Here is a 13,798-nt window from a genome sequence, read left to right on the forward strand (position 1 = left end):
TTTTATATCTGTGAAAACATAAATTCCAGTTCTAGCACATACAAGTTACACTTAAATCTTGTCTATACACATAAATTGCACTGTTTCAACTACCTAAATCTGATTGTAACAATTCTAAACAAGTACTTATCTGTGTGGACACACTTCCACTAGTTGCACACTATAGAAATGATCCCTGAAAGTATAGTGCATAAATGGTATTATCAGTCTAAACTGAGCTGCTATGCTCACTTCTTGTTGTGCTCGAAGCTAAACAATGTAAGCCAATATATACATTTGGCCTGGCACCAGTTTAACTAACTTAGGCTGCTTCTACACTCTCACTCCCATTGGAGGCGGGATTGTAATGAGGCAATTTGAAGCAGGCTAATGAAGTGCTGATATGCATATTCAGTGCCTCATTAGCATACTGGTGGCCACACAAATTTTGAAGCACAGCCTTTGAATTTCAGATTGACAGTGTAGATGGGGGCGGCTTCTAAATAAGCGCCCTACTTCGACATTCCCTTACTCCAATCTAGTTTTGGGAGTAAGGGAATGTTGAAGTGGGGTGCTTATTTCGAAGCTGCCCCCATCTTCACTGTCAATCTGCAATTTGAAGTCTGTATTTTGAAATTCACACAGTGGCCATTATCCTAATGAGATGCTGAATATGCATGTTAGTGCCTCATTAGCCTGCTCTGAATTGCCTCATTGAAAATGCAGAAGCAGCCCTAGTTTCAAATCACAATTGCAGGTAAACTGGAGCAACTTTGTGTTGGCTGTAGATAAGGCCTTAGTATCAGGCAGGGATTTGCAGATGAAAATCATTCTGACCAGAGAATGCAATGACAAAAAGTGGCGAGGCTAATCTCCAAATGTCGCACATATGCGCCTCCAGCCCAAATCCACGCACAAAGGCTGATGTCTGTAGCACAGATAGTATTTACCTGCCCCACAGCTGCCTTCTTGGCAATGGTTGCATATTGTATTGCCAAATCCAAGTAGGCAAAAATCCTGAGTCAGGCATCCCGAAATCATGATAAAACTAATGAGGGTGAAGAGTTGTTCTATTGGATTAGCTGATGTTTGGGCTTTACCTGCCAAGCTTTTCTCTTTCACAAGGAAGATTATAAATCTATAATACTGCAAGAAATCGGAGTTTTACGCAGTAACAGGAATCCAGGACCTGGGAATTCACAGGCCCAGGGTTCTCTCCCCTAACACAGGCTCACAATGGGTCGGCAAAGGGCGGGTGCGGAACCGCCTTCCTCCGTCAGCGCTTCCCAGCGACGGCGGGGGGTGGCGCCCCGACCGCTCTGAGCGGCTGCTCCCGCCACTCGGCCCGTGCGCGCTTCGCCCGCCCGGAAAGTTGTGGGGTTCGCGCCCCACGAACCGGCACCGCCCACCATCACGTGCCCGCGCGGAGCCGCAAAGCAGCGAACGCGTTTGCGACAGGGTGACAGCCAAAGGGTGCGACAGCCGGGGCGGGCGGCCCCAGCCAGCGGCGGTGGAGGCGGCGGCTGAGGGCTGCCAGGGCCGAGTCAGGAGGAGCCAGGGCCGGGGAAGCGGAGCTAAGGCGCGCGCGCAGCGCCCGTGCCGACCCCCATGAGAGGGGGGGTTCTTGCCCCGCCTGGATCCCCCGGCCTCCCGCCCCGGCTGAGCGCTCAGCGCCCCCTCCCCCTGAGCAGTCCCGGCTCCAGACCCGCCTCCCTCCCGCCCGCCCTCCGCGGCGGCAGCGTCCAGGTGCGGAGTTCAAACCAGAGCGCAATGGCGTCCAACACGGCGGAGAGGGAGATTCTCCTCACCGACCTCCAGGTAAGCGGGGCTGGGGCCGCGGCCGCTCAGCGCCCGGTCTCGGGCCGCCGCGGGGGATCCTGCTCGTGTCCTGGCTCCGGGCCGGGCCCCGTTCTGGTCCTAGCCCCGGCGCCAGGACAACCAGCCTCCTTCTCCTTCAGGCCCGTCCCCGCGGTGGTTGGCGCCGCAGGCTGGATGCTGAGAGATCCTCCCCAGTCCCAGGCCGGTTCATTGCGGGCTGAGGGGTGGACCCCACCCCATTCCCGACACGTTCCTCCGCCCCGCCCGCGTCGGGCTCCTTTCTCCCCTCCCCTGCGAGGGGGGATGCTGGAGCAGCCGCCTTCCCCTCCGCCAGGCCCCCAGCCCAGGCTGGGCTCCTGCTTAGCGCGCGCTGCCCGGAGGATAATCTTCTTGGCCAGAGCCGCTTCCCTTCCTCCCTCCCTGGTCGGATTAATGCCCGGAGTGACTCAGGAAGCGTGCCCCTCTGGGCAGGTTGTTTGGGAGAGAGCTGAATCGGGCTCTCCCAACCTCGTCTCCATCTGGCGAACCGATAACCCCCCTGAAGTCCCAGTGCAAGAAGTGAGGTTCCTTCTCTTGCATGTGCTGCGGGTGATGCAGTCCTGTTTTCCTTCCTGCTCACTTCAGCCCCTGGGGTGCACAGCAAGTATGTTTACAAACACCCGAGTCGGTTCATTGAGGGAAGTGTACGTAATTGATTCGTCAGTTCTGGGCACCCTGTGCACAGCAGAGAGAGTGTGAGTGGAACAGCTTTTTCAGCTGTCTGTTTGCAAGTGCACTCTCCAGAAGAAATACTCACATCTAATTCCATTCTTCTAGGGGAAAGGGGTGTGCGTGTGTTTTTATTCTTATTGAAGTGCTTGATTATCATACCGGATTCAACTTTTCTTGTATGTAGGCTTTGGACTTGTAAACCATGCAGAAAAGTTAGGTAGAAATGTCCAGTGCATTCAGGGAGCTCCTTTCTTTAGTTTTGAATTTTAGAGTAGTAACTTGTAGAATGTTATGAAAATGCAGCTGTTTGTGATTTCCAAGCTTCTCTGAAATCAGGCCAGTTTTCATAACTTGTGTAAGTATGGAGCTTAGACTACAAACAGTGTAACTGTTACAGCCAAAACATACTAGAGAATTGTAACAGAGAGTAAGCTGTGCTAGTCTATACACTATCAAAACAAAAAGCAGTGAAGTAGCACTTTAAAGACTAGCAAAATAGTTTATTAGGTGAGCTTTCATGGGACAGACCCACTTCTTCAGACCATAGCCAGACCAGAATCTGTTCTGAGTCTGTTCTGGTCTGGCTATGGTCTGAAGAAGTGGTTCTGTCCCACGAAAGCTCACCTAATAAACTATTTTGCTAGTCTTTAAAGTGCTACTTCACTGCTTTTTGTTTTGATACTAGAGAATTGTAAGATTATATAAAGAGATCTTTAGTAGACTTGATATACCTGTACTGCATGTTCGGTTATTTCTCAGGGAATGGATTTTGGTAACTCTAATTCCCTGCTCCCCTAAGGCTCTGTTTAGACTTCATAATTTTGCTAAAGCTATGTAAAATGAGAGGTTACATTTTTTGTAGGTCAAAGATGCAATTCTGAATATGACTTTCAGGTTAGTAAATTAAGGAAAAGGTCTGTTAGTGGAAAATGTGTAATTTAAGTGGAAATGAACAAAAGGTGCCTCAAAGGAAGACCTTTACTTTAATTTGTATGTAATTTTTAAAAGCTTAGTGATATTTACAGTATGTGCATGCTTATTGCTAAGTAGAGCCCTGCAAATCCAAGAGTATCCACATCCATGGCTCACTTTTGTGGCTCCATCTGCAAATTTTATATCTTTGCGGATATCCGGTTTATATCAGCAGATATCCACAACTCATTTTTGCAGGGCTCTACTTCTAAGTGTGTAAGATGAAGAATGTTCAGTGAATATTGAGCATACTTTTATTTACTTACTGCAGGGCAGGTGGTATAGTCAGAGACCCCAGAGAAATGTTTTGCACACAGCATTAACAATAATAAGTAAATACAAAGGTTTTGTGGTCCATTCAAAAGCATCCGGCAGTCCAGATTTGGCCCACAATCCTCCTGTGAGTGCAAGACTGTAGGCAAGGCCCTAGTTCAAATGTAAAACATCAATTGTTGGTTAATGACTTTATATAGAAAATTTATGCTGACCTTTCATAAACTGAGCATTTTAATACATACATGATATTGCTGATACCCGAATTGTGTGACCTTTTGAAACAGCCTGGTGGGAGAACAGTACTTTAATTAAATGTTTGTCACAATGTTACATATACAAAAAACTGAATATGAATGAAGGCAAAATGGAATTTGTTTAGAAATATTTCTCAGAACGCAGTAGAAAATAACAACATTGTTTGTGGAAAGACGCAGAGTGGAACAAATCATGTATCTTCTGTATTTTCTACGCTGCTTGTAGTAATAAATGTAAAAGTAGCTGTTAATACAAGAAAACTTAAAATCTTAACAAGGAAATCCAAGTGAAACTTAACTTCAGCAAAATTGGCCACTCTGATATTATGGGTCCTTTCTATAAATTTGTCATTTATTTTTTAGGGGCATGGATTAGGAAAGGAGGGTATAAAATACAAATTTATATTAATTAATACTATGATTTATTGGTTTTCCACTTTTTTCTGGAAAAAATTGCTTATCAGAATTTTGAGTTGACAATTTACTATTTTTAAAATAAGACTTAATGTGCATGATTTAATACACTTCTTTGAAGTGTTTATTTCAGGTGGTTCCCAGTATGAGGCACTTAACTGTTGCTCACAATAGGGGTGCACAGTTGGGCTCACCTAGCTTCAGTGCACTGACATATATTTTACCTACATGTGTCATCTAAGGCTATTGTAATTGAAGTGATTTAGGATATTTTGTTTTCACTTAAACTTTTTGCATACAACAGAACTTTCCCTACTCAGTTTCCCCTGTGTAGTCAAGATAGTCTTCTTTTATGCATGTGGGCCTTTTTGCAAGAAAACTTGGCAGCAGGTGTCCTAGAATTGTTTCTAACTCATTTTTGTGAAATTGACAGTTTTCAAGTTGAAAGTCCCATCTACTGACAACTCTGAATGTCTCATTCAGTTTCCACTGTAATTTCTTTTGGTCCTCAAAGACCATTTTTAATATCCTTTTGTTTTCAAAAGACACATTTCACTGTATTTTAATCGCTGTAGGTTGAGATTCTGAAAGGTGGGTAAGGTATTGACAAATGAGAAAACACTAAACGTAGTTATAGTCTATGTATTTGCTCAAAGTCTCTAGTTTAGTTGAATAGAACCACAGTCATGACAAAACATGGTGGTCATGATAAGGTGAAAATAGGGAAAGTCTTGATATACTGTTACAGTAACTGATGCAGCAGCTATTGTGGCAAATATGCATGTTTCAAAATGAACTTGACTTACAAAACTATTGCTAACTTGACATTTTTATATAAGAAACACAAGGTTGGACTGTATGTCTGATTAATTGTTTTTAAAGTAATTAAACTTAATTTGTTTTGGTTTCCACATAAGTTAGAAAATAGATCTCAGTTGATACCTCGAATATTCTTTATCAGTAAAATACAAAAAAATACTGGATTGTTCACAGAATTATTAATTATATGGAAAATTCTCGTACTTGTATCTAGGTTGCAAGTTCAGATTTGTTAAAAGGTCAAAAATACAGATCAGTCGTTATTGAATGAAAATACATGAAATGGGTTTGGTGGTCTTTCATAATAGGTTCTATTTGGCAGTGTCCTCTGATAAGCCAACAAAGATACCAATGATTGAGTGATCTTTATACCCTTTCCTGCTCGTCTATGCTAACCACCTCCTTTGAAGGGGGCGTGTAAACGAGCCTGATCAGTGAATAGCAATGAGGTGCTGTGTTGCTCATGCAACACCTTATTAGCATAATTCTCACTGTGCGGATTTCAAAGTTGTGCAGGTACTTCCAAGTGCCCATGGCTACATTGCTTGGCTATGCTTCGAAGTTAGTAACGTCGAAGCTTCCTTGGCGAGAATTAAGCTAATGAGATGCTGCATGTACAGCGCAGCACCTCATTGCTATTCACCGATTGGGCCCTTCGAAGGAGGGGACTGGTGTAGATGAGCCATTAATGTCACATAATTCAGATACTTCTGTAGGGTGATAGGGATCAGGAAGTGAGTATAAATCAAGAATTATAACTCTTTCCTGTTGTGCTACATGAACAGGTGTAGCAGTAAATTTAGAGGTAGGGCAATTACTGAAAGCTTATGCAAAACTTGCTTTTGTGACATTTTCTAGCTTCTATAATATTTATCTATCACACAACTTTAACTAGTATGTTTTAAAAAATATACTGATAGTGTAGAACATGTTTAAATAATTAAATTTTCATTCAGAATTTCACCCCAAGCAGCAATTAGTGTTTAATGCAAAATAACAAACTTAGTATATCATTGGCAGCAGTTTTTTAATTTAAATTGAGTGGCAAAGAATTAGGACCTAATTCCACCAATACTATAGGGCATAGTCTAGTCTGATGTTCCATTTTCTTCAAATTGTGCTGCTCAAATTAGTAAATTACTCATGCTTTTTCTGACTTGGGTCTTAAATATCAACAAGTATAGTTAGCCAAATAACTTTATTTGCAAATGCCTTTTTCTGGAGTATGTCTAAGGACCTAGCAGAATAAAGAAAAATTTATATTTTCTTAAAACAAAAAATCTCATAGCTAGTGCTGATATTGCTCTTGGTCATCTTTTTGTGTCATATGTATAGAAGTACCTGTAGAGTTGTCCAGTATTTCTCAAATCCTTGAATACTGTCTCCATAACATGGGGGGTTTAGAGAGGCATTCTGTTCTAACTCTACATTTCTCTGCTTTTGTGGGTGTAAGGTATAGTTTACTGCGCATGTTTAATATTTGATTCTTTCTAAACTTGTTTAAAAACTGGAAAAGCTCTTAATGGGACAAAATCCTTAAATATTTAGTTTTTTTGATATGTTAGTTTTGAGGCACCTTCTGAATGGCTGTCCTGTCAGTTGACCTGTTAACACTACAATTTTGACTGCCTTTTCTTTTACTCAGTGACAGTTGGTTTTTTGTGGGTCATCTGATCCATGAGTGTAGCTTTAATTGTTCAGCGTCCAGTTCCATGATGATGGACAATAAGGACATAAATATGTATTTGCAAAGGCTGTGGTTCAACTAGCAAGTTTCACCATCAAAACCCCAGTTTTGTCACCAAAACTTGTGGTGTGTGCACACAAAATAGGATTAGTCAACAGTATCTCTAGGAAAAAAAAGGACTTTCTTTTGCCAGCAGCATTCTGCCTCAAAGCTTTGAGGCATAACACTGCTGTCAACAGATTCTGTTGACCAAAAAAGGCTGTGTAAATGCCCCTGGGGACCTCTCTCTGGACAGACAGGGCATCCACAACAGTGGGCAGCCCTAGTTGATACGCTTTTTGGTGCCTATTTTGTTGAGAGGGGTCAGGCAGTATGGCTGTTCTGTTGATGTAGTGGAGCACTCTTCTGATTGGCTTTTGCACGTGGCTACACTCTGTCGACAGAAGTTTTGCTGGGAAATCCCTTCTGACGGTGACTTCTGTTGATGGAGCTCTGTAGTGTAACCAGAGCCAATATGTATAATACCTCCTTCACCTGAGCAGTTTTGTCTAATGTGATATTTGGTATCCATTATGATAGAATTCAAAATATCCTAGTAGAATTTCTTCTAAACACTAATTGTACCTTCAGTTTATGCTAAGGTTGGGCTGGCTCAACAGTTTAATAAGGGAATAGGTAATCTCGTGTCTAAATCCCCAGTTCATCAAAGCATATAAGCCCATGCATAAGTGTTTTTGATTAATGGGGATGGATTGCTCAATCTGGGCCTAAAACTTCAGTTTACATCTGCACTGGGTACATAGTGCCTAAGAGTTGTGGGCTGTATACGGTGGTCTCAGTCTAATTTTTAACAATCACCAAAACTACTGGTGCACTTGGTAGTTCCGTTGCTCTTTTTAGGTAAAGTGCCTGAATGAGACTAGAGACTAACGAGGACTTTCGTCTGGAGAGACATTTCCTGCAGAACATTCATAAGACATTTGAATGGTGTTGAAGGTTTAATTACTACTGCCTGCGTGTTTCCTCTTTTGGGAATAGTGGGCTTAGTTTCTAATACAGTTGAGGTAGCCTGCTGTATGACAGTGTGTTGAATTAACAAAGGAAGTAGGCATCGAAACTCATGGCAGACATTTGTCTGAGCTGGACAAAATGATTTACATGCAAACAGGCATAAAGGTATATTGAGAGGTAAGTTTTAAACAGGTAGCTGATTTAAATGGGAGGGATGGGGGGAAATGGCTGGAGCAGGCAGGTCGCTCCAGCCTGACTGGGCGGCAGCACCTCCTCCCCTTCCCCAGAGGGGGGCTGCTGTGGCCAGACAAGAGCACCCTAATCTGAAGCACTCCTGGGCCAGGCCTGCTGCAGATGAGAACTGCTTTGGCCAAGCTGCAGTGCCCTGCCCATGGCACACTCTGGGCCACCACAGATCGGGGCTTCTCTGGCCAACCTGGGTGCACTGCTCCCTTGGCCCGTATGATGTGTAGTGTGTGTGGGTGTCTCAGGGTGTGGGGCTCCTACTGAGGGTAACTGAGGCGACCAGGTGACGCCTCTGGACTGTAGACAAAGGAGGAGGTGGAGTCTGAGGGGTTTGAATTGGAACTGAAAGTTGGAAAGCAGTTAGTCTGGGCTGGGGCGGGAGAGAGAGGCGAAGGAGGGGGGCAAGGCCCCAGCTCTGGGGGGCTGGCCTCCTCTTGCCAACATGGATTGGACTGGCTGTTTCTGCCTGCTATACTGACTCTTCTGTAAGATGCTGTGTACTGTCGGATAATAAACCCACTGTTCTCCTGCTGAGTGAGAGTCACTCCTGCCTGCAGATGGGTTGCAGAGCTTGGGGACCCCTGAACCCCATCATAGCCTGCCACAGACAAGGGCTGCTCCAGCTGAGCTGGAGCAACTCCTGCCCACAGCACCCTGTCCACTTAAGGTTTACTGGTTAACCAATTAACCATTAACATCTGTAAAATTCACATGAATACGCAGGTTGTCTGGAAAATTTCTGTGCTTTAGTAAGTCCCAGATTAGGTTTTTTGAGATAAGTTTGGGATGATTTTATCTACTGGTTCCAGGTATATAGTCCAGTGTAAGGGAAAAAGCCCTGTTAGTAAACATTTCTATACATTTTTTGGCTTGCTTGTTCCTATGGCTCAGACTGTTGCACTGATTTTTTTTTTCCCCCCCTTCCCTTTTCCTCACCCCTACAGGATACCTGATTTCAATTTGGTCTCTGCTAGCATCTAGTACTGCTTGCCCAATGTCGAAGAGGTTATTTTGAAAGTTTTGCATTCATTCTAGATCCACAAACTGGCATGTGTGGTATCCACGCTATGATCTGAATGTATGCCCTGAGACTTCTGGTCTGTGGTAAGAGTGCATAACAGCATGCCTAGTGTCAGTCAGTGGATAGTTTAGGGGAAGATCCTGAAGAGTGTTGCTGAATCTGAGCAACAACCATATACGGTGAGTCAAAGGCCTGTCCTTGGCAGATTACTGCCATTACACCTCATGTGTTTTCCTTTGAGGGGCTGAAGAATCTTGTTTTGCTCCAGGTGAAAGTGAAGGACACTTCCGTCCCCCTTTCCTAACAAATAGGCCTGAACTTGGCATAGGGACATGGAAGCTCCATTTTCTCCACCCCAGCCTTCCTGTCTCCAGTTTCAAAACCTATTTCTCAGTGTATCACCACTTTTATTCTTCTCCATTGTCTCTTCAAGTGTACTTTGGGAATGGGGAGGTCAGGAGGGTAGAGCTGGTAGCTTGAATGGTGGAGAGGTTTGACTAAGGGAGAAAGGATGGTCCAATGGTTATGGTGCGAGGCTGGTCTAGATCCCTATATTTCATTACTTCAGGCTGTGACTTTGGGCAAGTAATTTAGTTTCTCTGTGCCTCAGGTCCCCATTGGTAAAAAGAGGCAGTATTTCCCTATCTCACCTAATTGGGTCCCTTGAAAAGTGCACTCCAGATAAAGGGCTTCTCTGGAAAAAACTCTAGCTGCGGTTGCACATCTTTAGGATAGCATTTCTGATCACTTACTGCACCTATACGCAGAGGGAGTCTTGAGTGTTTGATGAGGCATGATGGCATGGTGGGCACAACACAGAAATTTGTAGGGTTTCTTGAGGAAAAGTTGTGCTGGGCATAATCCCAGTGTCTATTTCCAGTGGCGGAGAGAGAGTTAAATTTATATGAGGGTAAAGGACGGGAGGTGTGGTCTGGTGTGGGAAGTATTACGATAATTCTGTATGTCCAGGTTTTCAGAGGTTTGTGTTAAAACCACCTTGCAGGTTCTGGCAAAACAGATGTGAAATAATGTTTTGGGACCAGATTGAGCAGTTCAAGAAGTAGCACTGGGCAACCTTAAAACTGTATTAATGAAACTTTTAACAATGAACTTTACATTGAGTGAGAACAAAGTGTGACTCCACTATTGAAGCAGAAAAGATGAATATCACACTTTTTGCATTTGGAAAGTGGTACTATTGCCAGACTTTGGGATGGATGTTTAGGACCTAAGAACTCTTTCAATATAAACCTTTAAAGTGTATAGTTTGTCGTCCCCATTTCCCCCCTCCCCCGCCCCCGTGCTTCCAGGCCTGACTATTCTTGTAACTTAGGTAACATGGCTGTCCAATAAAGAGCATATAGAAGTATGTACGAGCTAATAAGTTGTTTTACAGCTGAATATGAAAGCACGGTCTTATCAGTTACTGAATAACGAATAATTAAAATAGTTGACTAAAGAAGGCAAATAATCCTGGATTTCATGTCTTCAATAGAGTATGCTCAGTGATGGCATTAGTGAGTATAAGGTCATGATTAGAGCTTTCTTGGATAATCCCATGGTACTGGTTGTTTATGCTTTTAGATGCCTGGCCTGACCTGGTCAAAACTCCCTGCCATATGGGTACAGAATTGCCTTGATAATATCAAGTAAATCTGTATGTTGAAATATGGTTTCCAAGTTTTTGTTTTATTGGCTTCTATTTGGCAAAATATTGTGTTTCTTCCCCTGCTCCAAACGGTCCTTATTCTTTTTTTACTTGTCGTGATTGTGATCAGTGATACTATTAGAGTTTTGCAAATAAGATTTCTTGGTTTATGGTCTTTAGCTAGAAGTCTCCTTCAGGTAAGCAGTGCAAAATGATGCTTTTTGTGTTTTACAGAAATAATCCACATAACATCCCCATGAAGTGGGTTAGTAATAATCTTAACCCCAATTTACAGATGGAGAAATTAAGTCACATGGAATATTGTTGGACAATGAGAGTAAAAATTCCTTGGTGTCACCACTGTACCCTATCCTCTAGGACAGGGCTGGGAAACCTTCTTGGGTTGGAGGTCGCTGACCTGTGGACGAATCAGTCAGGGGCCACAGAAATGAGAAGCAATAAATAACCCCAAAAACTAATAAAACTTCTTCACTAATGTGGTCCCTGACTGTATGGGGGCCAGAGCTGTGGTGTCATGGTGGGAGGGAGGGTGCAGGAGGTGGTCTGGGAGGGAGGGTGCAGGAGGGGACTGGAAGGGGGTCTGGGCAGGAAGTGGTAGAGGGCTTGGATGCAGGGTCTGGGAGGGAGGGATCAAGGTGGGGCGAGAGATCTGTAAGGGGGAGGGGGGTCTGGATGGGAGGGGTGCTGGAGCTGTCTGGAGGCATAGGGTCTGGGTGGGAGGGGTGCTGGAGCTGTCTGGGAAATGGGGGTGTACTCACCTTTGCAGCGGCCCTGGGATGTACATGGCTCAGCTTTCTCCCACTTTAGCCCCCAGGCACTGCTCTCCACTGCTCTGATTGGCTGCAGTCTTGGGATCTGGCCCCAAGACCACAGGCTGGGGGTTCACCACCCTTGCTCTAGGTAATATCAATTCTTCAAGCCACCACAAAAGGAAGGCTTTTCCTTTCTCAGTAAAAATAATATATTATTTCAAAAAGTTTTGGTAAGCGTTGTGGTCATATGCCCTTAGTGTTAAATTGCAGATTCTCAATTTACAATGTGTATAACAGTAGTTTATCGACTGGTTTTAGGTTTTATAAACCTGATACTATCAGGAAGTTTCTTAGAAAACTTAAAGAACAGTGCAAATCTGCAGTCTGGCCTATGCTTATGGTTTTATAAGCTCTGTATTTAAAACAATGCTTTTCAGTGGTTTTACTTGTGCTGTGTTAATTTTTAATTTAATTGGAAGCATTAAAAATGTTGTCCATTGACCTGTTTCTGGGAAAGATTTCTCTATGTATGTGTGTGTATATAAGGTATGACAAGATTATTATTTTTCATAGTGATGCTGGATCTGAGATTGATATTAGAAGGAAAAGGCTAAGTAAATTGAACATATTTCCTTTATGGGGAAAAAAGACTTATATTCTAGAATTGCAAGGATACAGTAATTGGTAAAAGACGTTGCTGACTGCCTAACTTAAAAACATGAAGGTGTTTTGTGTAGTGAGGAGTAGGGAAATGCATTAAATTACTGAAGCATGCCTCTTGACTTTTTCTCGAGCACATTTCTTTTTAAAATCTAGAACCTGTAAAGTACTTTATATGTTTTATTACTTGACTTCTATAATTACTGGATGATCTTTAAATCAGCAGCGGTTTTAGGGATGTTCTAAAGATAGCAGCACTGAAAAAGTGGAGTACTGTAAATTGTACGTGCCTGACTACTGCTTTAGCATTCTTGAGCTGTTGCCCATTTAGGACTCTGCAATGTCCTTTAATGGAGACATGTTTTCTTCAATATTTGGATTTATTGGTAATAAATAAGCTAATATGAAATTAATGGTTTTTTAAATCAAAGACTGATCACTTCTAATGCTTCACAGTTTCAGAATGATTAAAACTTTGTTTGCAATCATAGTTCATCAAGAAAACAGTTTCTTCATTTTTATTGCTGACACTGTTCATTAAGTTAATCAAATGTGACCAGTCCTTTTATCCTGAGTGTCTTTCAGGAAGGTTACAGTTTTGGCACTGTTTTAAAAGAGAGACAGTGGTAGTTTAATTTTAATATTAAATATGTTTATTCCTAAATTTCGCTGATCATCATGATTGGGGAAAAGAGAAAAAAGTATGTAAATTAAGAACAAAGATGCATAGCCAGTCCAGATGCATATAAACTGTATGCCAAATACTTGGCATAAATTAAGTCTGGATCGTATTTGAAGTATATCATGCTTGGGCAGTTATATAACCTGAGTCCTAATTTTTCCCATTTAGTATTTCCACTTCAACATACAAGGCTCTTTTTCATGCCAAACATTTGTGGAGAAGGAAACCACTTAATACCGTTGGTATAATCAGCTAATTGTTTTGCTACGTAGTGACAGAGGTGTCTTCCTCAGAAGCTAGACCGGGTGAGCAAAGTGGAGCACAGGCCCACTTGACGGGACATGAAATTTCATAAAGAGAGGTGCAGCATGATTGGCTGCTGGGTGTCAGGCTCATCTATCTCATTAAAAATATTAAAATGTTACGTAAAAGCAGTATGTTTATTCACATTTATACACCAATGAAGATTTTGTATTCTACATACCTATTTTCTTACATCTGCTGAAAGTGTTCTTTTTTTTTTTTTTTTTTTTAAATATAGGAACACAACGGAAATTTCTGTTAGTATGGATTAGATTAGACAAGCAGAGTGGCCCTGCTAATTGGAGGGAGAAGTGGGGCCTGATATAAAAAGCTAGACCAGCAATGCACTCTCAGTACACCATTCCTTGAGAAAGGGACCAAACTGGTAATGTAATCCCAGCTATGGCAATATGCTGTGCTTCTTTGACTCAGCACTGTGGAGTAAAGCAACCTAAACAAAAGACACACCAAACTAAGATCTTGTGGTTGTTTTTATCTCACCAACCATTACTGTATATCTGAGT

The 13,798-nt window shown here is 42.6% G+C and overlaps 1 protein-coding gene across 1 annotated transcript in view; it reads left to right on the forward strand.

The window, feature by feature from the left end:
• The first annotated feature begins 1,370 nt into the window (after positions 1 to 1,370).
• The window catches only part of PKN2 (protein kinase N2), a 92,293-nt gene continuing 79,865 nt past the window's right edge, over positions 1,371 to 13,798 (forward strand). Inside the window, exon 1 of the mRNA XM_075003220.1 lies at positions 1,371 to 1,797. Within this exon, the coding sequence (XP_074859321.1) occupies positions 1,588 to 1,797 (210 nt within the window). The 5' untranslated portion in view covers positions 1,371 to 1,587. The remainder of the gene's footprint in view (positions 1,798 to 13,798) is intronic.

This window comes from Carettochelys insculpta, chromosome 9 (genome assembly GCF_033958435.1).
Source record: "Carettochelys insculpta isolate YL-2023 chromosome 9, ASM3395843v1, whole genome shotgun sequence".
Lineage (NCBI taxonomy): Eukaryota > Metazoa > Chordata > Testudines > Carettochelyidae > Carettochelys > Carettochelys insculpta.